The 20,547-nt window shown below is 41.9% G+C and overlaps 1 protein-coding gene across 4 annotated transcripts; it reads left to right on the top strand.

The window, feature by feature from the left end:
* The first annotated feature begins 317 nt into the window (after window positions 1-317).
* On the top strand, window positions 318-17,237 carry LOC132152915 (protein FAM124A-like). 4 transcript variants are annotated; one of them, XM_059561904.1, is made up of 6 exons: window positions 318-418; window positions 879-917; window positions 1,733-1,793; window positions 2,182-2,213; window positions 7,485-8,248; window positions 15,408-17,237. In XM_059561904.1, the coding sequence occupies exons 4-6, from the start codon at window positions 2,198-2,200 to the stop codon at window positions 16,221-16,223; spliced, it is 1,596 nt and encodes a 531-aa protein (XP_059417887.1). In that variant the 5' UTR covers window positions 318-418; window positions 879-917; window positions 1,733-1,793; window positions 2,182-2,197; the 3' UTR covers window positions 16,224-17,237. The 4 variants fall into 4 exon arrangements, with proteins under 4 accessions (XP_059417887.1, XP_059417886.1, XP_059417884.1 ...); XM_059561903.1 differs by lacking the exon at window positions 1,733-1,793; XM_059561900.1 differs by lacking the exons at window positions 879-917; window positions 1,733-1,793 and having other exon boundaries at window positions 324-418.
* Window positions 17,238-20,547: the final 3,310 nt, after the last annotated feature.

Raw genomic sequence — 20,547 nt, 5'->3', positions numbered from 1 at the left:
ATCAAACACTGCGCCTTTAAAATATTACACAAAGCATTAAACAAAAAACAGTCTATTAATCCATCCATGAGACAATAGCTTTAGCTATTTTTAAAGAATAACTCTCTCTCTCTCTACATCCTAATTTCCACACTCCTGGTCAAAAGTGCGTAAATACTCGCTGTAGCTGTGTTGTGCCACCTGGGAGCGGTAAACGCAGCGCTATTGAACTGAATGAACGGCGGTGACGCACAAGCTTCAGACAGACTCTGGCTTGTCGTGTGTGTTGTCACTATTAGCTGTGCCTGTCACCGTTACCGGAGTCGGCTGTACTTTTTAGAAGAGAAAACCGGAGGCATGTGAAGTTAGTGTCACTTTCACCAGAGATGGAGAATTCAGTTGAAGATGAGTGCGCTGACTCGGGAGCGGAGACCGGAGGGTGAGTACCGATACAGAGGCTTTATTTAGCTAAGAAAACAAAATAAATAGGATAGGGAATACAGCTATAATGCACTAATTAGAATATAAACACCAATATACTACAAATATCAACGCGCGTATAAGAATCTGATTCATTTGAAGCGAGTCATCTGATTCGGATTCTGTTACCTGAGCAGCGCATCTAATAAAAACCATTAGACAGCACTTGTTTGAAGTTTTCTCGTGTCGTTTCTACTCCTTTTGGCCCATTTCCTATTTAACCATCTGTTGTTTGGCATTAACACCCAAGACATCTGGCGCAGAGATTTACTGCTGCATGCTGCTTAGGCTTTTTAGCACAAGAGAGTGACAGAAGTAGCCACTAATCACACAGATCTGACATCAGCTTTCTACTTAAGATTTAACTCTCTATCATATCAAAGTCATTTATGATCTGTACCATCATTTTGTGATTTCAGTTGTGAACGATGAAAAGATGCACTCTGGTTTGTTCATAGGTATGTCATATCATAATGCCTGTTCTGTCTTGTAGGTGTGTATGGTGATTTAGTAGGATACTAGGCTTGGCACACTGCTAAATCCTCCCTTCTTCTGAACATGTGACATGTTTGTGTGTTTGTATGGTATATAAAATGCTTTAGAATATTATTTCTTTAGATATGCTTTAGGTCATTTGTTCTGTAGGCCTTGGTGCATTTCTAATGACTAACTCTTCAATTAGCTGATGCATTTATCCAAAGCCCCTTACAGTAAAACCATGAGCAACCCGGGGTTTAAGCTCAAATGGTGATAGCTTATCCCTTGTTGAGTTTGAACTACAACCTGTAATCTGACCACTTTTTAACCACTAAAATACATCATTTTTAAACTTGTCTTCAAAATGTACAAAACCGTAATTAATATATTGAATATCGATATATTGAATATCTTCCAAACCTTTTTTAGCCACTTGTGATAACTGATAAAATCTAATAACTGTAGTATTTTGGTTAATGTGGCTGTCTTGGTGCTAAATGAGAGCTATCAGATGTTGTGTGTCTTATATCCTCATTTAGTTCATTTAACAACAGTAACTGTGAACTGTATGGGTGGCAGTACATCAGAGACTTTCAAAAAGGATGCTTTCTAATGATGCCTGAGAGTTCATTGTTTAAGTGTGAACAACATGCAGTAAAATTCACCACTTTGTTTACCTCAATACTGTAAGATCATTATTAGACTCTATACAGCTCTCACTGATTCAAGTTTAACTGTGGAATTTCCCTGTTCTTAAAAATAATTCAATACCCTGTTACGCTGATTTCACTACCAGAAAAACAGGAAAAAGACAGTGGGAGAGGAAAGGAAAAAGATTGACCGGAGAGCTATAAAAGGTGGAAAAAGCATGTACAATGGAAACTAAATGACCAGGTCACTATGTAAGGCACATGTACATAAGGTATTTAATATGTCAAATAGGTCTTATTATTATTATTATTTATTTGTTTTTTGCATTCCTCAGGAACCGTTGAACTGAGAGAATAAAACGTTTTCTGATACAAAGCAGCAAGACAATCTTTGATCATAACCTATACATATGTGTGTAATCCGCTAGAGACATTACAACACTAACACACACTATAATACCATGACACCCAGAATTGTTTATCCAGATGTAGGACCTTCCTTTGAAACCTTGGGATCCTAAATCACTCTAACAGTCTCTAACAAAAGTCTTTCTCTGTTTCTCTCTCCCCTTTCTGTCATTCACTCTCTTCTCAGGTCTGACTACAGTCTTATGTCATCAGCAAGCAGTGAGTACATACCCTCCCCTTTATGCAGTTCAGATCAATATTCTAACAAAGCATGTCTTAATCAAACACAAAACCGCCTTAACTAACGTCCTTTAAATACCTTTTCCTCTGTCGGCTTGTGCTCATTGGGGGGGTTTGTAAGAGAGGATTCTTTCTAAAACTGCTTTTGGAATATTATGTATTTCGAAAAGCACCTTACAAATTACAAGTGGAAGATTTCTGTCAGTTAAAGCACTTGACAAATGTTACCATGACAGTGAGATTAGTTTGTTCGGAGAATCACTGCTTGAAGTGCTTCAAGAGCTCTCACACCTCCGCTTGTTTATGTGTGTGTGTGCGTCTGTGGCTGACCTTTCCCTGTGGCTGCAGCGGGCCCAGTCTGTTTCCCTATGTTGGGATTAATGTCCAATATTAGGCCATTAATCTGGGCTGCAGGAAACACTCCTCACAGTGACAGCGCAGGAAGCACTCTCTCACTCACCCACTCACATATAAACACACTCACCTACTCACACACACACACACACACACACACACACTCTCTAAAACCTAGAGTCCATCAAGGACACCACATAATAGACTGTCTATAATGTATTGAAGAATGAAGAAAAGTGGTTCAATGTGGACTCGGGGACATAAAATGAAGAAAACAGAACCAGAGTGTTTGAGAAAAAAGGAGAGAGGGGAAAAAGAGGTGGTGAGGAATAAATTTAAATTAGCATTTGTTCTATATATTTCATATTCCAGTGGCTTTTTCTTTGTCTAAACACCTTTGCTTAGATGAAAGATCTGCTTTTCCCTTTTTTCACCACATTTCCCCTTATTGGTTCTGCATTCTGTCTCTTTTTCAGTTGTATGATAGCATGCTTTTCTTGAATGGCTGCCATGAATAATGTTTAATGCTGCATCATCAGTCATGTCAGCATTATGCCACTTCTGCAGCTCATCAGATTTTCTTTGTATCCATGTGCACAATACTTTCCTCTCTTTATCTTTATTTTATCACTAACAACTTCAAGTCGAGTACATATTCTGTGAAATCTGTTTTGCCTCTTTATAGCTCTGGACTGTGTTTCCCAAAACCTTCTTAACACTACGTCGTTCATAAGTTATATCTTAAGTTTTAAGTGAGTGAAGTGACATTCAGCCAAGTATGGTGACCCATACTCAGAATTCGTGCTCTGCATTTAATCCATCCGAAATGCACACACACAGAGCAGTGAACACACACACACACTGTGAGCACACACCAGGAGCAGTGGGCAGCCATTTATGCTGCGGCGCCCGGGGAGCAGTTGGGGGTTCGATGCCTTGCTCAAGGGCACCTAAGTCGTGGTATTGAAGGTGGAGAGAGAACTGTACATGCACTCCCCCCACCCACAATTCCTGCCGGCCCGGGACTCGAACTCACAACCTTTCGATTGGGAGTCCGACTCTCTAACCATTAGGCCACGACTTCCCTTCCCTTTTACCTCTTGGATCACTCTTAGCTATACCTTATTGCTGTTCACAGTTCACTCCGCTAGTGGCCACCACTGCGAAAAAAAAGGTTCTTCACATTTCAGTCGATACGATTATAATTCTGTGAAAAGAAAAAGTGCAGAACCAAATAAATATTACAATTCTAAGCTGCAATACACCCATAATAAAAGAATAAAACTGTCAGTATAGCCTACTGATGGTTGTTAGTTTTTTTCCATTATAACATACTGTACAAAGACATATCGGCTGGCAAACCATTAGGCAGCACATAATTAGGAGTCTGTTTAAAGGGAATGAATGTGTTTGGTCAAACTATGGCAGCGAGACAGCGAATAGTTGTCCTAAATCAAAGATGGCTGTGTCCGCGTAGTCAGTTAGTGTATGTGCACTTTTTCATAATCGTGTCAGAATAGCTACCATGTCAAAAGATACAATTCTAAAAAAAAGTTTCCTGCCACAGGAGCAAATTCAGCACCTTTCACATCTTGTTGTTCCAACTTTGTCGAGACACACTCGATGGAGCTAACCCCTAAGCCCCGAAGTTCAGCTGCTGGCTGCTCTCTGTTTTTATGCTGTGGGGAGTTATCTGGAGGTGGCTGGGGATGGATATGGGCTGGATAAGACCTCGGTGTGGTGGTGCATTCACACAGTCATGAACATCCTGCTCCGTCACCGATCACAATAGACTATATGCTATGCCTTTCCCCAGGCACAAGTGATGGAGGCACATCAAGGCTTCCATGCCATTGCAGGTGTCCCGTGAGTAATTGGCATTGTGGACAGGACACTTATACCCATCGCCAACCCATCAGTGCTCTACCAGGTGTGCGAACTATACATACACACACACACACACACACACACATATAATCCAAGGTTGCATTTAGTTTGAAATTTGGATTATTTTATAAATGCAGTGAGCCCCGATAAATGCAGTTTATAATATATCTAAAGTGCTTCTTTATAATTAACATCACTTTTTTCAATACTTTACCCACTTTATAACGCAGTGAAAGAGCTCCTGTATATAGTGAACAATCAATTCTCGAGCTATCGATGTCAACCTATTCATCACCACTGCCATGGAGAGCACCTGCTAAAGTTGCATGTAAGAAGGTTTACCTTAAGCAACATCCTAAGGAATAGTTCGGGGGACACACCTAGGAAAGGTATACAAACATACCTTAGGAGCCTTCGTAGAGCGCTAAGAGACACCGTTATCGGGAAACGCAGCCCTGGACTCTCTTTACTACACTGAAAAAAATTGCTTCATGTGGGAACATTTAAATTTAAGTTATTTAACATCACTTAATAAACGTAAATACATTATGTTGAACCAAAAAAGCATTAGATCTGAGAGAAATAGGCAGAATTGCCAGTTTTTACATTGTAAGAACGACACCAGATTGGAGTGTATGTTAGGGATGGTTAAGCTGGTGCTAAATATGGTGTCTTATTTAATGTTGGTTGCTTAAGCTTCAAACAGCCAGATTACATTCCATTACAGACTCAACTGAGATTACAGATGGTTTAAAGTGATCGAGGCTTCTTGAATCTAACTGAATGCAGAGCTGCCTCTCATAAAAACATAGAGACCAGATTTGCTAGTTGATACATATGCTACCATGAGAATTTAAACCCCATTACAGTAAGTTTGTAATTCATATAATTAGAATTCAGATTGATAGCTTTGTAGCCATTATAAAATACTGATAATGAGTTTGTCCAAATGAATATTATTTTAAAAGGGTAAATATTATAAAATGGCTAAATATATATTTTATTCAGTTCACGCATTTAACATGATAATTGGGGATGATATTAAAATGAGAACTAACATTTAAATCAAATCATGTGATTAAGTTAAACCGTGTGAATTAACATTAACCCTTAATTTCTTCCAGTTGAAAGCTTTTGGTAATTAAAACATTAACAACTGCATCACATTAGTGTGGGGTTGTCTGCAATATGTGTGTTTCTAGAGGTCATACTGTACAATAGAGAATAGCAAGAACCTTTGCCTAGTGAATATACAGCTTGATTTGTCTGCACTGATCAATTGTAAGGATCCTTCATTGAATTCGGATGTGCGTCAGTTACACCTGCAAGAGTGCAGTGCAACTAGAGAAGTGTGTTTACTTGCGTGAGTGTTTTTTTGTGTGTAAGTGTGTAAGAGCATAGCGTTCCCTTGGCCTCTGGTCACCCCAACCTTAAACGACAAACAAAGTGGGACGTGTCCCATGAGTCTGAAAAGTTTGGGGTGAAAAAAGAGTAGAGGAAAAGAAAGAGGCAGCTGTCCATGTTCTGCCACTTTCTGCTATATATACATATATATAAATTTGTTTTTGTTTGTTAGTTTTTTTATGAGAACAGCTGCACAATAATTGTGTTCTCATAATAACAACAAAAAGATTTTTGATACTGTTGTTATATAAGAATATATCAATAAGATGGTTTGAATGGCGTGTTATTACATTGTGCAGCATTTCTCATAATGTAGAGACATCATGTGTTTTTTGCATGTCATATGAGTAAAGTCATTTTTGAGAGTCTTTAATTGCTACTCATGAATATTGATCTCATTCTGCAGTCATACAATGTCACATGTGCCTTGATTACTTTAAGGGCTTCATGAGGTTTTGTGCTTAGGGATGTTTGTGTGTGTGTGTGTGTGTGTGCGTGCACTCAGGGCTCGGTCTGGTGGAGCCCTGAGTGGAAGGTTCAGTGGAAGGGCAAACCTTATTCAGAAGTCCTACAGGGAGCCAACGCATTTCTCCAGGGTTACTAACCATCCACTAATGCAACTAATGAGGCTGCACTGTTCACTATACAGCCTGATTACAGAACAGGAGCACATGGATGAAAAGATTTCATTCAGTCTTGAGAGCCTTTTTTTTTTTACTGTTCTTTCCTTTATAGAAGTCAAAAGTAAAGTATTCCTGAAGCCAGAATAAACCAGAACATATAATACACTTAAAACAAATAAAGGGAAGAACCAAATGTGTGGTAGATTTTATAGCAGTGCTCTAACTGAGGGAAGGCTGAAAGCCAAGTATAGTTGGGGGTTTTCTAAATGATTTTGTAGTAGGGAGATGACAACTATCATTTGTTTTTTTTTTCTTTCTGAAAAACAAACTGCTATTTAGCCATATGATATTTTTATTATTAAAGATATATTAAAGTAGTATCAAAAGCAGTTTACAGCAGTTGTAAGGGACTGGTCCATAAAGTGTTTATATTTATTTAATTTATAAAATAATTATTTATTAATATTAATATAACTTACTATATATATATACTTTTAAACTTTTAAATTCATTTTAATTTGCATGAAATTAAAATTCACCCTATATTTTCGAAATGCATGTTATTGTTCTTATTGTCAACAATTTAGGTGTCACGTGTTTAATAAAAAATGGTCCGCTTTATTTGTTACTAAAATGTATAACTTTATTTTCCTGTGAAACTTCTCTCTGGTAACGTATGCTGGGACTTCTCCAATCATTAAGTCAGCTCCTTCAACTCTTTCTTACAATCCATCTAAGCGTGTGTTCAGATCTCCCTCCCTCCCTCCATCCAATCCCATCCCAACCTTACATTTTTTCCTTTTCACTTGTTTCACTTCTATATTTGTCACAAAAAAAGTAGTAGTAGTTTCATCACAATTAATTAAATTAATTAAATTATTTCATGGCAAAGTAATTGATGTATTGTAATATATTAAATCTGTGTAGCTCTGTAAGTTTATAGATCATTTTCTTTCTTGCTCTTCTTATGTTTTTCTTTTAGGTGATTTGTCCATGGGGGACCTACAGGATCCTTTCCTAGTTTCTATCCACATCATCACTGACCCTGGTCAGGCCAAAACGCTCCAGAAAGCTGCTGATCAGGTTCTCTCGTGGCTCCACCCTGATCTCACCCTCTTCAGGGTATCAGAACGGGCAGGTGGTCTCTCCCGAAAGCCCAAGGTCCGCCCGCAGCGCATCACCGAACCGCCATCACACCAGCCAGCTTTAGCTGTAATCCTGTTTCTACAGGATGAATACGGAGGTGAAGAGAGTTTTGAACGCCTCCACAGTCAGCTTAGATGCCCACCGTGGCGATACCACCACACAGAGCGGGTGAACGGGCGAGGGCTCTTACCATTTTCACCAGCCAGCCAAGACTTTGTTACACTGGCGCCAGGCACACCTCTATGGGCACTTCGTCAGGTGCACTATGGCAAAGAGATTGTGCGCTTTACAGTCTACTGCTGCTATGAGACCTACACCGAACAGGTGCGTCTGTACAGACTGCTCCTGCGCCGAAGGCTGGCCCAGAAGAAGGAGGATTTCTGCTTCTGTGTGGTCTACTCCAACCCTGAAACAGAAATCCAGCTGTCATTCAAGCGGATGCCCCGTGGCCAGAACCCTGTCCCTACTGAAAATGCTGTGATGGAGATTCGAGTGAGGGATGTCGGTGAACTTGTGCGGCTGCTGCCACAGCCATGCACTCCCATCAGTGAAGTCCGCTGGCAAACCAACGATTATGATGGAAATAAAATATTGCTACAGGTAAGAAATTACTAGAAAATAAATCTCAAAGCGATTACTTTTTGTGTGTATATATATATATATATATATATATATATATATATATATATATATATATATACTGACGTCTTAAACATTTTATGACATCTCTCATATACTATTCACAAAAGTTATTTTAGTGAACTGTCAGCAGTTCTAGAGATTGTTCTAAAGTATACGAGTGTTATAATAAGAAGAGTTCATAAAGTTGCAGAATAGCATGCTATGCAGTATGTATTTTTGAGAGTCTACATGGAATATTTATGCTAAATAATTTTCTCAGACCATATGGATGTTAAAATGAATTAGTGAAGGAAAAAAGGTGAATGAAATGTACAAAATGAAATGCACTTTTCAATATACATTTGAATATATTTCAATGTTCATATGTATTATTCAGAAATGTTAACCTACATTTGTAATGTTGGTTTAAAAAGCTCATGACATGTTATGTATCAACTACCAATACCAAAACCTTTTTAACCACAAAAAATAAAGAAAAATAAATAAATAAAACTTTAGTTCAAGAATTTCAAGTCACTGTTACCGTAAATAATAAATAAAAACGTCCTAACATGAGTTAAAATGGGATATGGTAGTGTTAGACTACAAAATCAGTTAATGAATAATTCATAATTCATTTTCTATGGGATGGAGTAGTTCATTCATAGGTTTGAACCTTGTCTTATCTTTAGGTTTTCTTATTAGCTTTGAATGATGTATTGTGGTTCATCTCGGAGTCAGAGTCAGTGGTTCAAGGCTTAGAGCTCTTTATTCAGAAATTTTCTTTTATGCTTGTGGAGAAAAATAATGAGGAAAATGCTTCCATGACTCAGTTCCCTGAAATCACATTTGAGCTCTGTAATGATGCTGTGCAAGCAAGAGTTGTGAATCAGTTTTTCATTACTGGTTGTCTCTGCAGATTACCTTCAGAGAGCAGCTCACATTCCCTTGCATCTCTTGCAGTGCCGTCCTGCACAACCAAACAAACCTAAATTGACAAAAGTAAAGCAGTGCGACTTCCTCCCGAGTCGTTACCTAGCTACTGTTGAAAACAACTGCTGCTTGTAACTACGTTGATGACACAAATGTACCACAGTTTTGAGCCAAATTGATATTGAGCACAGGTTCAGACTCAGCAGTTGAACTGAGCATTACTGCTTAAACACACTGCAGAGTTGCATACAGTACAAATTGATTTTTAAAATATGTGTCCTGGTTTAGATCCAAACACATCTGGCCTCTTGTGTTTGTGTGATTATGTGTGTGGAAAGACTCAATGTAAAAATACTCAAACAAACCTAAAGACAGCCAAATTAACTTAACACACCAGCACATAAAGGTCAATTCTGCCTGACCTGGATTAGCTGCTATCACTGTCTACAGCTACAGCCTCATTACTAATCAACCCCTGCTGGTGCCAAATGGCACAGACAGGATTTCACACATAATACAAATTATCTTTCAAATGGAAAAAAACACACACAAATTGAGCTGGTTGTATATACTGTATAAGGACATATAGAGAAGCTCCCTCACTTTACCCAAGTCTCCTCAAAATTTGGCTGCTGAAAATTTGTCCTTGCTTTGACAGGATTAAATAAAAAGTAAACAGGAAATTGCAATACTTCATGAATTTACAGTTTTTACTGTATTATTGAGAACATAAATATGAGACTATTTTCAAAAAAAATCCCAAACGTTAGAACGATATTTTAAATACATAAGATACTGTACTTAATTTAATACAACATTTTTACAAAAGCATAAATTTGGGACAATTTTACTCGCATTCAGTGCTCAATGAGTCATAAATTTGGACCCACGGGGAAACTGTCACAGTGTCTGGGTTGTGTTCCCTGGGTTTCCACTAGGTGTCCTCCTTTCTCACGGTGTCTGTCACCTTATCACTTCCTGTTTCCCTTATTTGGTCACCTTCCTCCTGTTGAGTATTGATTGTTCCCCACCTGTCTCCTGTTCCCTCATTATCCTTCTGTGTATTTATACCCGGTCTGTCTGAGTCTGTGTTACGGAGTCCTTGTTTAAATGTCCTATAGTTATTCATGTCCGTCGCGCCTTGCCTTGCCTTGCCTTGCCTTGCCTTGCCTTGCCTTGCCTTGCCTTGCCTTGCCTTGCCTTGCCTTGCCTTACCTTACCTTACCTTACCTTACCTTGTCTTCGTGTCTTGTTTATGTTATGTTTGGATTTACCGGTTTTAACCCTGCCTGGACTGTTTACGAATTGGATTATCCCAATAAAAAGCATACCTGCACTTGGATCTCTCTCCCTGTGTTTTCTGGACCGCGAACGTGACAGAAGGACTCCGTCACACAGGGAACCAGCGGTATGTCGTTTTTCCGTTCCCCAGCCAAGATGGCGGAGCGGCGAACCAAGTACCTTCGGTTGATCGCCCTCCGCCAAGAGGGCTATGAAGTGGGGGCCCTGGCTCAGGTGTTCTGGTCCCTGGCCGAGGGCATGGGCTACAACGATGCGGCCCTCAAGGACTATTTTAATGGCGGGCTGGATAATCCAGTGTCTCAGGAGGAGATGGCCCAGTTAGAGACACTGGAATTCTGGGAATTTGTGCACTACCTGCAGCATCGGCTTCGGTGGGATGCCCCAGCCGCTTCTGTCTCTTCCGGCGGGGTGGTCGTCAGCCCAGCACCACTGCCCAGGATGGCAACCAGCCAAGCGCCACAACCCAAGATGGCCGCCAGTCCAGCACCACTGCCCAGAATGGCTACCAGCCAAGCGCCACAGCACAAGATGGCCGCTAACCCAGCGCCAATGCCCAAATTGGCCACCGTTCCAGCGCCACAGCCCAAGATGGCCGCCAGCCCAGCGCCAATGCCCAAATTGGCCACCGGTCCAGCGCCACAGTACAAGATGGCCGCCAGTCCAGTGCCACAACCCCAGATGGCCGCCAGCCCAGCACCACAGTACAAGATGGCCACCTGTCCAAAGTCATGGCCCAAGATGGCTGCTTGCCCAGCGCCGCTGCACAGGATGAGAGTCTAAGCTAACCCTCCGGAGTCAAGTCCGGTCCCAGTGGACCCTCCAGAGTCGAGTCCGGTCCCAGTGGACCCTCCAGAGTCGAGTCCGGTCCCAGTGGACCCTCCAGAGTCGAGTCCGGTCCCAGTGGACCCTCCAGAGTCGAGTCCGGTCCCAGTGGACCCGCCAGATTCGAGTCCGGTCCCAGTGGACCCGCCAGAGTCGAGTCCGGTCCCAGTGGACCCTCCAGAGTCGAGTCCGGTCCCAGTGGACCCTCCAGAGTCGAGTCAGGTGCCAGTGGACCCTCCAGAGTCGAGTCAGGTGCCAGTGGACCCTCCAGAGTCGAGTCAGGTGCCAGTGGACCCTCCAGAGTCGAGTCAGGTGCCAGTGGACCCTCCAGAGTCGAGTCAGGTGCCAGTGAACTCTCCCGAGTCGAGTCAGGTGCCAGTGAACTCTCCCGAGTCGAGTCAGGTGGCAGTGAACTCTCCCGAGTCGAGTCAGGTGGCAGTGAACTCTCCCGAGTCGAGTCAGGTGGCAGTGAACTCTCCCGAGTCGAGTCAGGTGCCAGTGAACTCTCCCGAGTCGAGTCAGGTGCCAGTGAACTCTCCCGAGTCGAGTCAGGTGCCAGTGAACTCTCCCGAGTCGAGTCAGGTGCCAGTGAACTCTCCCGAGTCGAGTCAGGTGCCAGTGAACTCTCCCGAGTCGAGTCAGGTGGCAGTGAACTCTCCCGAGTCAGGGCTAGTCACCGCTGATCCTCCAGAGTCAGGGCTAGTCACCGCTGATCCTCCAGAGTCAGGGCTAGTCACCGCTGATCCTCCAGAGTCAGGGCTAGTCACCGCTGATCCTCCAGAGTCAGGGCTAGTCACCGCTGACCCTCCAGAGTCAGGGCTAGTCACCGCTGACCCTCCAGAGTCAGGGCTAGTCACCGCTGACCCTCCAGAGTCAGGGCTAGTCACCGCTGACCCTCCAGAGTCAGGGCTAGTCACCGATGACCCTCCAGAGTCAGGGCTAGTCACCGCTGATCTTCCAGAGTCAGGGCTAGTCACCATGGACTTTCCAGAGACTAGGCTGGACACCGTTGACCTTTCAGAGTCAAGTCAAGTCACTGGTGATTTTCAAGGACTGAGTCAAGTCACTGGTGATTTTCAAGGACTGAGTCAAGTCACTGGTGATTTTCAAGGACTGAGTCAAGTCACCGGTGATTTTCAAGGATTGAGTCAAGTCACCGGTGATTTTCATGAACAAGGGCAAGTCACCTCTGATCTTCATGAACAAGGGCAAGTCACCTCTGATCTTCATGAACAAGGGCAAGTCACCTCTGATCTTCATGAGCAAGGGCAAGTCACCTCTGATCTTCATGAACAAAGGCAAGTCACCATTGATCTTCATGAGCAAATACAAGTCACCAATGATCTTCATGTACAAATACAAGTCACCAATGATCTTCATGAGCAGTGTCAGGCCAGCACCAATCTTCTGGAGTCCAGTAAGGACACCAGGGGATTACCAGAGTTTCGTCGTCCCGTTGGTCCAGCCGCACAGAGGTCTGCTCTGCCTTGGGGGGCTCTGGTCCTGACCACATGGCTGTGGTGGTCTTCCGCTCCGCCCTGGGGGCCTTCCGCCCTGACCACACGGTTGTGGTGGCCTTCCGCTCCACCCTGGAGGACTCTGGCTTCGTCCACAAGGACGTGGTGGTCTTCTGCTCCGCCCTGGGGGGCTTCCGTCGTGACCACACGGTTGTGGTGGTCTTCTGCTCCGCCCTGGGGGGCTTCCTCCCTGACCTCACGGTTGTGGTGGTCTTCTGCCCCGCCCTGGAGGACTCTGGCCTCGACCCCAAGGATGTGGTGGTCTTCTGCTCCGCCCTGGGGGGCTTCATGTTGTTTTTTTTGCCTTTTTGTTTTTGTGTTCACCCCTGTCCCTGTTCCTCTCTGTTAGTCTGGCCCTCCGTCCCTCCCCCTGAACCTCCTCCGGTCCTCCTCCCTCCTGGTCTCCCTGTTTTGTGTTTACATTCTGGTGCCTGTTCCCCATGTTTTTCGTTTCTGGCCCTCCGTCCCTCCCCCTGAGCCTCCACCTGTCCGCCTCCCTCCTGGTCTCTGCTTTGTGTCTGTCGTGGAGCCTCTGGGAACCGCTCCGTAGAGGGGGGGTACTGTCACAGTGTCTGGGTTGTGTTGCCTGGGTTTCCACTAGGTGTCCTCCTTTCTCACGGTGTCTGTCACCTTATCACTTCCTGTTTCCCTTATTTGGTCACCTTCCTCCTGTTGAGTATTGATTGTTCCCCACCTGTCTCCTGTTCCCTCATTATCCTTCTGTGTATTTATACCCGGTCTGTCTGAGTCTGTGTTACGGAGTCCTTGTTTAAATGTCCTATAGTTATTCATGTCCGTCGCTTCTTGCCTTGCCTTGCCTTGCCTTACCTTGTCTTCGTGTCTTGTTTATGTTATGTTTGGATTTACCGGTTTTGACCCTGCCTGGACTGTTTACCCCTTTGGATTACCCTTTGAATAAATAACTTACCTGCAATTGGTTCCCTCTCCTGTGTTATCTGTAACACCCAACGTGACAGAAACACCGTTGTGGAAAAAGAAATATACACTATTTTGAGGGAGATATAGCACATACAAAAATGTATGAATGTGGAAAACGTGGGAATTGTGTGAGTAGAACAGTGAGGAAGAAAGGCACAAAGAGGCTCAAAGATGGTTGGAAAACCAAATAAAGCAACAGAGGAAAATGATCGAGGGAGAGGTAGAGGGATGGAGGGAATGTGCAGTGAGTTGTGAAGCAGAAAACAGTGGAACTTTGTTACTCAAATGCACACACTAAACAATGCTTGCTAAGTTTAACAAGAAATTTTCCTCTTTTCCTCTCTCTCTCTCTCTCTCTCACACGCACATACACACACACACACACAGGTATACAGTTACCTTATCAAAGTCACATTTCCACATTGTGTTTAGTTTGGCATTAGCAGCAACATGGCTCCTTTCCCCAACCTGTTGTTGTTTAATGTAAAACTATATGACAGCTCACTGCAGAATGATCCTCCACAAAGAGTTCATGTTGTTAGTCATATTGCCATGTGAACAGTTCAAGATTTAAAGCAGCTGGTTCTTAACTTGTTTCACTTTAAGATCAGATTTTATATTCATATAAGTTGTCAAAAACGATCAAATTTGTTATACATGGGCTAACCAATAAATGTCCTTAAATGGATAGTTCACCCAAAAATGAAAATTCTGTCAATTATTCACCCTCATGTCGCTCCAAACCCATAAGACCTTATTTCATCTTCGTAACACAATGTAAGATTTTTTGATGAAATCCGAGCGCTTTCTGACCCTGGATAGACAGCAACAGAGCTACCACGTTCAAGGCACAGGAAGGTAGTAAGGACATCGTTAAAATAGTCCATGTGACATCAGTGGTTCAATCTTAAAGAAAAGAAAAATAAAAATTTTTGTTGAAAGATCGTTTTAACGGTTTTCCTTTAAATACTCAGCTGCTTACAATTAAAGAAGAATACAAAATTCAATTTGTTTACTCAAAGACCTGCATACATGCTCATGAGATGATTGTCCTGCAAAATTCTTTTTTCAACACTTTCTTCTCTTCCATGTCAGTCGACGTGTGTTCACAAGAGTACCATGACGCATGCGTGGTGCTGCTGATGCAGGAGTCATGTTCTGATGTAGAACCCGGATGTGCAGTGCCTTGTTTTCAGGCAGAGGAATGCATGCGTCATGGTAATCTCGAAAGAGAATAAATTATTCAATTAAGTTGTTATTTCTGTTTTCATTGCTCACAAAAAGTATTCTCTCCATTTCATAACATTATGGTTGAACCACTGATGTCACATGGATATTTTATCAATGTCCTTACAACCTTTCTGTGCCTTGAACGTGGTAGTACAGTTGCTGTCTATGCAGGGTCAGAAAGCTCCCGGATTTCATCAAAAATATCTTAATTTGTGTTCTAAAGATGCACAGAGGTACCCATTCCAAACTTCTGAATGGTAATGTTTCTGTTCCTTTTTTGTATCAATACAGTATCATAAATGAAAAAAATAAGGTATTATGATCTGCATAAATGGTCTCCTGAACATTGCTTATTAATTTAAAATGATTTCATGCTCTCATTTTGATTTTGTCAGGTTCAAGGTTCGCGGTATTACCGCAAACACACTATTGCGAAGTTCCATCACCTTCCTACTGATGATCCCCTGGTCGCCTCCCCTCCTCCACCCGTGCCGCCCCCTCCACCTCCTCCACCATACGGCCGTGGGCCCGCCTCCTATCGCAATCGCCGTTACCACCGGAGCTCATCGCGTTCCCGGACCCAGACCCTTCCGTCTCCAGTCACACACACCACCAGGACATCTCCGCCTACACTGTGTGATCAGGATGGCCACATGGAGAGGCTCCAGAGGGATGTGGAGCTCTCGCGGGCGGGATGGACAGGCCACCGCACACAGTCCCTCTTTTCTCTGCCTACAGACGAGTCGCGCTCCTCCTGTGCCTCTCCGTCAAGCTTTCGTCCTCGCTGCTTCTCTTCCATGGCTGCTCCAATTTTCCGTGTCAATGTAGATACGCTAGTGGGAGCCGAAGAGACGGATGTGGACACGGGACAAACCATCAGCGGCAGCTCTGTGGACCTGTCGGTGGTCTCAGGTTATTCCCATCCACAGCTGAGGCGCCATTTAAAATCCCCAGCACCACGGCCCAAGTCTGCTCCTCCAACAGATCGAGGTCTTGACTTTGCCGATCTGACCTATAATAATGCCTCCCCCATAAGACAGACTCCTGTGCTATCTAGAACACAAAGCATCTTTGCAAAATCCACACCTTGTGTAGTACACAAACCACAGCCAAAGAATGTGAAGGATGTGTTGCAAGATAATGGCATTTTGACCGTAAATGACTGTAGTCAAGAAGGCACTGTGGAGGAAGAGCAAGAATTTTATATCTGACAAATAAAGGACAATCATCTCATCAGCAGGTATCCAGAACTATGGGTAAAAAAACCCTGAACATTTTAAGGATTTCTATAATTGCAAGCGGCTGAGTATTTAAATGTAAAAACCCTTAAACCGATCGTTCACCCCCCCAAAAAATATTTTTTCATCATTTACTCACTCTCATGTCGTTTAATGAGTAATAAATAATTGTGGTTAAATAAGCCTTGTGAAGAGATATGATCATTTTATATAATGAGCAGATTTAATTAGGCATTTATTCACATATAAAACAAATTTTACAGGTTTGGAATGATATGAGGGTGAGTGAAGGATGACATTTTTCAGGTGAATATTTTATTTTTTAATTGAACTATTTAAGCTTTTGTTCTATAGCACATTTGTTTTATTAGAAACAGGCAATGCTTAAGAATGTGCATTCATAATGAGTGACTTTAAGACTGAATCAAATTGACGTGTATTTGTTGTACGTATGTTGTGGTATTCTGTAGCGTTTCATAATAGTTGTAATAACAATAGAGCTTCATTGCTTATGTCAGAAAGCTCAACGAAGAATAAAACTATGCCATCTAGTGGTTGAACATGGCAAACGTACAGGTGCTAGACAATTGTCATGCCACAAGAAAATACTGCAGTCTGTACAGTTTGTACCGTTTCACCATTTGTTCTGTACGAGTTTAAGAAAATTGTTTCATACATGAATAGTAATATTATTAATAATAATTAAATTATATGTAAATGTTTTGTTTTAAATATTTCTCAGTCACAGATGTCACTCCAAATTATCAATGATTATAAGGATAGATAAGAAAATAATCAAGGAACTCACTAATGTCTGTGTTTACAAATATAAAATTATTATCTTGTAATTCAGTTCATGGTGTGAGTAACTTGCTGTTGATATGATGTTGTAATAAAACCAAATCATTATAATGGTTATTACAGGGGTTAGTTTGCAGCTGTTTCTTTGATGAAAAAAATAAATAAATAATGATTTGAGGAAAGTTGCATACTTTTACAACATTTGTTCATTGGGTCCTGTTATAAGCTGTTTAAATTGGGAATTTTATACATAATGTTGCCAAAAAAATTTCAAACACAGGAAACAAGTCTTCAATCAATCAATCAATCAACATTTATTTGTATAGCGCTTTACAACAACCGTCAGGTATCCAAAGTGCTTCACATCATAGAATACAATAAACATCATATCATACAATAAATACATATAACAAAAAAGAAAACAGCAAGAGGGAAATTGTGTCACCACTACTATGTATTAAAAGCCATCCTAAACAGGTGGGTTTTAAGTTTAGACCTAAAAAGAGTTTCATCTGCAGTTGTACGGATATCAGGGGGTAACTTGTTCCAAAGTCTTGGGGCAGCAACTGCAAACGCCTGATCACCCCAACGCTTGTACTTTGACCTTGGGACTTCTAAAACCAGTTGATTTGAAGACCGTAACGACCGGCTGTGCTCACGCAGGGTTAAAATCTCACTTATGTACTCCGGTGCTCGGCCATTTAGGGCCTTAAAAACGAACAACAAAATCTTAAAATCTATTCTAAACTGTACTGGAAGCCAGTGTAAGGAATAGAGGACAGGAGTAATGTGTACACGCTTAGGTGTATTTGTTAAAAACCGAGCGGCAGCATTTTGCACAAGTTGAAGTCGTGCAATAGAGCCTTGACTTAAACCTACATAGAGAGCATTACAATAATCCAACCTCGAACTAATAAAAGCATGAATCACCTTTTCTAGATCATGCCTATTAAGAAAAGGCTTAACTTTAGCTAGAAGACGAAGCTGAAAAAAACTCATTTTGACAATATTGCTGATTTGCTTGTCAAATTTCATGTCGCAATCAAAAGTAACCCCTAAATTTCTGACAGCAGGCTTAAGGTATGGAGCCAAAGCCCCCAAACTCACCGCTGAACCGTTTGGGTTGCCGAAGATGATACACTCCGTTTTTTCATTATTTAAACTAAGAACATTTTGTGACAACCACATCCTAATATCATCGATACAACTAAGTAGGGAGTCTAGTGCGACATTATCATTCGGTTTTAAAGGCAAATAAATCTGCAAGTCATCAGCATAACAGTGAAAGGATAGATTGTGCTTTCCTATAATACTCCCTAACGGCAACATATATAAAGAAAACAAGATTGGGCCAAGAATTGAACCCTGGGGGACCCCACAAGAAAAAGGAGCAGCCGACGAGGAGCATTCACCAATAATAACAGAGAAGCTCCTATCTGCTAAATAGGAGCTAAACCATTGAAGTGCCAAACCTCGAATGCCCACACAATGCTCAAGACAAGAGAGGAGGACTGCATGGTCCACCGTATCGAACGCTGCTGTGAGGTCCAAAAGCACTAACACAGCAGGACTCCCGGCATCCACAGACAAGGCAATATCATTATGTACTCTTAGCAGTGCAGACTCGGTACTGTGACGTGATCTAAAACCAGACTGAAATTTTTCGAGGACAGAATTTTTCTGCATAAAGGCTTGTAACTGTATAAAAACAACTTTTTCCAAAACCTTTGACAGAAAAGGCAGATGAGAAACTGGTCTAAAGTTAGATAACACTGAAGGGTCAAGATTTGGTTTCTTAAGTAGGGGCCTGACCACAGCATGTTTAAATGCAGCTGGGACACAACCTAGACTAAGACACAAATTAATTAAAGTGAGTAAACTTGACCCAATGGCGGTATTAAAAACTTCTTTCACTATCCTGGCTGGGACAATGTCTAAAGGACAGTTGGTGGGTTTCATGTGCTGCACTACCTCAGAGAGCAGTGTAAGTGAAACTGGCTTAAAATCCTCAAAAACAGCAGAAAGCACCGGAGCAGCAGGTACAAACACGTTAAAATTAGCACTGCAGTTTTGCCTGACAGCTGCTACTTTGTCAGTAAAATAACCAAGAAATTTCTCACATGTACTAACTGAAACCTCTGTCGGATCAGAGGTGCATGGATTCAACACAGAGTTAATGGTATTAAATAAAACTCTAGGTTCATGACAACTGCTATTTACGTCTTATACTTCATTGTAAAGTAAGAACACTTCCAACCCATTCCCAACTAATCCATGAGCGTTCCTGGCACACCGATACGGCGATACGGGCTCTCAGTGCTGCTGCGCTCCGATTCTGTTAATCCGGTCCAGCAGTCATCGAGCTACAGAAACAGAGCAGGAGGGGAGAATCACACCGAGCACTGGTTCCCTGCTAGAACATAAATCAGTTCTAATGAAGTCACTTCCTGTGAAGCAGCTGTAGATTAAACATACTGGGTTACAATGCCAGAACAATCAAAAAAGCAAAAGAAGAAGAACAACAACAATAATAATAAATATAGCTGCAAGCAGCAATTACGGGGCCAAGCACTCCAGCAGAAAGTTAAGTAGCTAAGCGTCGCTTGAAGCATCACACGAAGTGTAACAATGAGCAATTAAAGCAATTTTAGGATTATTGTAATTAAAATGGCTAAAAAACATTAATACAATCTCTACTAGCATGATTACTTGGCTTATCAAGTTTGACCAATAAGTGGCGCTGTTATCAAATCAATTTGGTGCACTCTGTGTGACTTGTCAATGACACACACAAAGTTTGGTGTCAATATGCCAAAGCATTGCAGAGATACAGCCTCAAGTGTCATTTTGGCATTGTGCCTCAAATTCGTCGCTGTTGTATGCAAAAACGGTTTTGTCTATCGACACAAAATCCATAACATTTTGTCAGCACAGTCTGAAGATCATTTGACTCAAATTTGGTGAAAATCGGACCTATGGTTGATGAGGAGTTTGAAAAAGTAGGTTTTCAACATAAATCAAAATGGCGGACAGGAAGTTCTGCTTAAACTGGCATTTTTGGTATCTATGTTGTCGGCATAAGCCAGGGAATATATTGAATCCAGTTTCATTACAATAGGCTAATGCATTAAAAAGTTATTAGCATTTTTATAAGTGTAATTATTCATAGTTAATGAATGGTTCATTACTCTTGACCAATAGGTGGCGCTGTTATCAAATTTATGTGGCATGGTCAAAGTGAGGTGCCGATGACACATACAAAGTTTGGTGCAAATATGTCAAAGCGTTGCTGAGATACAGCCTCAAATGCATTTTGGCACCCTTCCAGCAAATTCGTTGATGCGCTAAATGAGAACCGTTTCGTATATCGACACGAAATCCATAACTTTTTGTCAGCATGGTCTGAAGATGATCCACGTCAAATTTGGTGAAAATCGGACTAACGGTCTAGGAGGAGTTCGAAAAAGTAGGTTTTCAACATTGATCAAAATGGCGG

The sequence above is a fragment of the Carassius carassius genome, chromosome 11 (genome assembly GCF_963082965.1).
Source record: "Carassius carassius chromosome 11, fCarCar2.1, whole genome shotgun sequence".
Lineage (NCBI taxonomy): Eukaryota > Metazoa > Chordata > Actinopteri > Cypriniformes > Cyprinidae > Carassius > Carassius carassius.
This window is presented reverse-complemented; position numbering and strand designations above follow the sequence as displayed.

Excerpts from the sequence above, each read along its gene's own strand:
- LOC132152915 (XM_059561900.1), top strand. The coding sequence starts at position 366 with ATGGAGAATTCAGTTGAAGATGAGTGCGCTGACTCGGGAGCGGAGACC. Across the intron at positions 419-2,181 it reads TCGGGAGCGGAGACCGGAGG|GTCTGACTACAGTCTTATGT; the intron begins GTGAGTACCGAT and ends CTCTCTTCTCAG. Across the intron at positions 8,249-15,407 it reads GAAATAAAATATTGCTACAG|GTTCAAGGTTCGCGGTATTA; the intron begins GTAAGAAATTAC and ends TGATTTTGTCAG.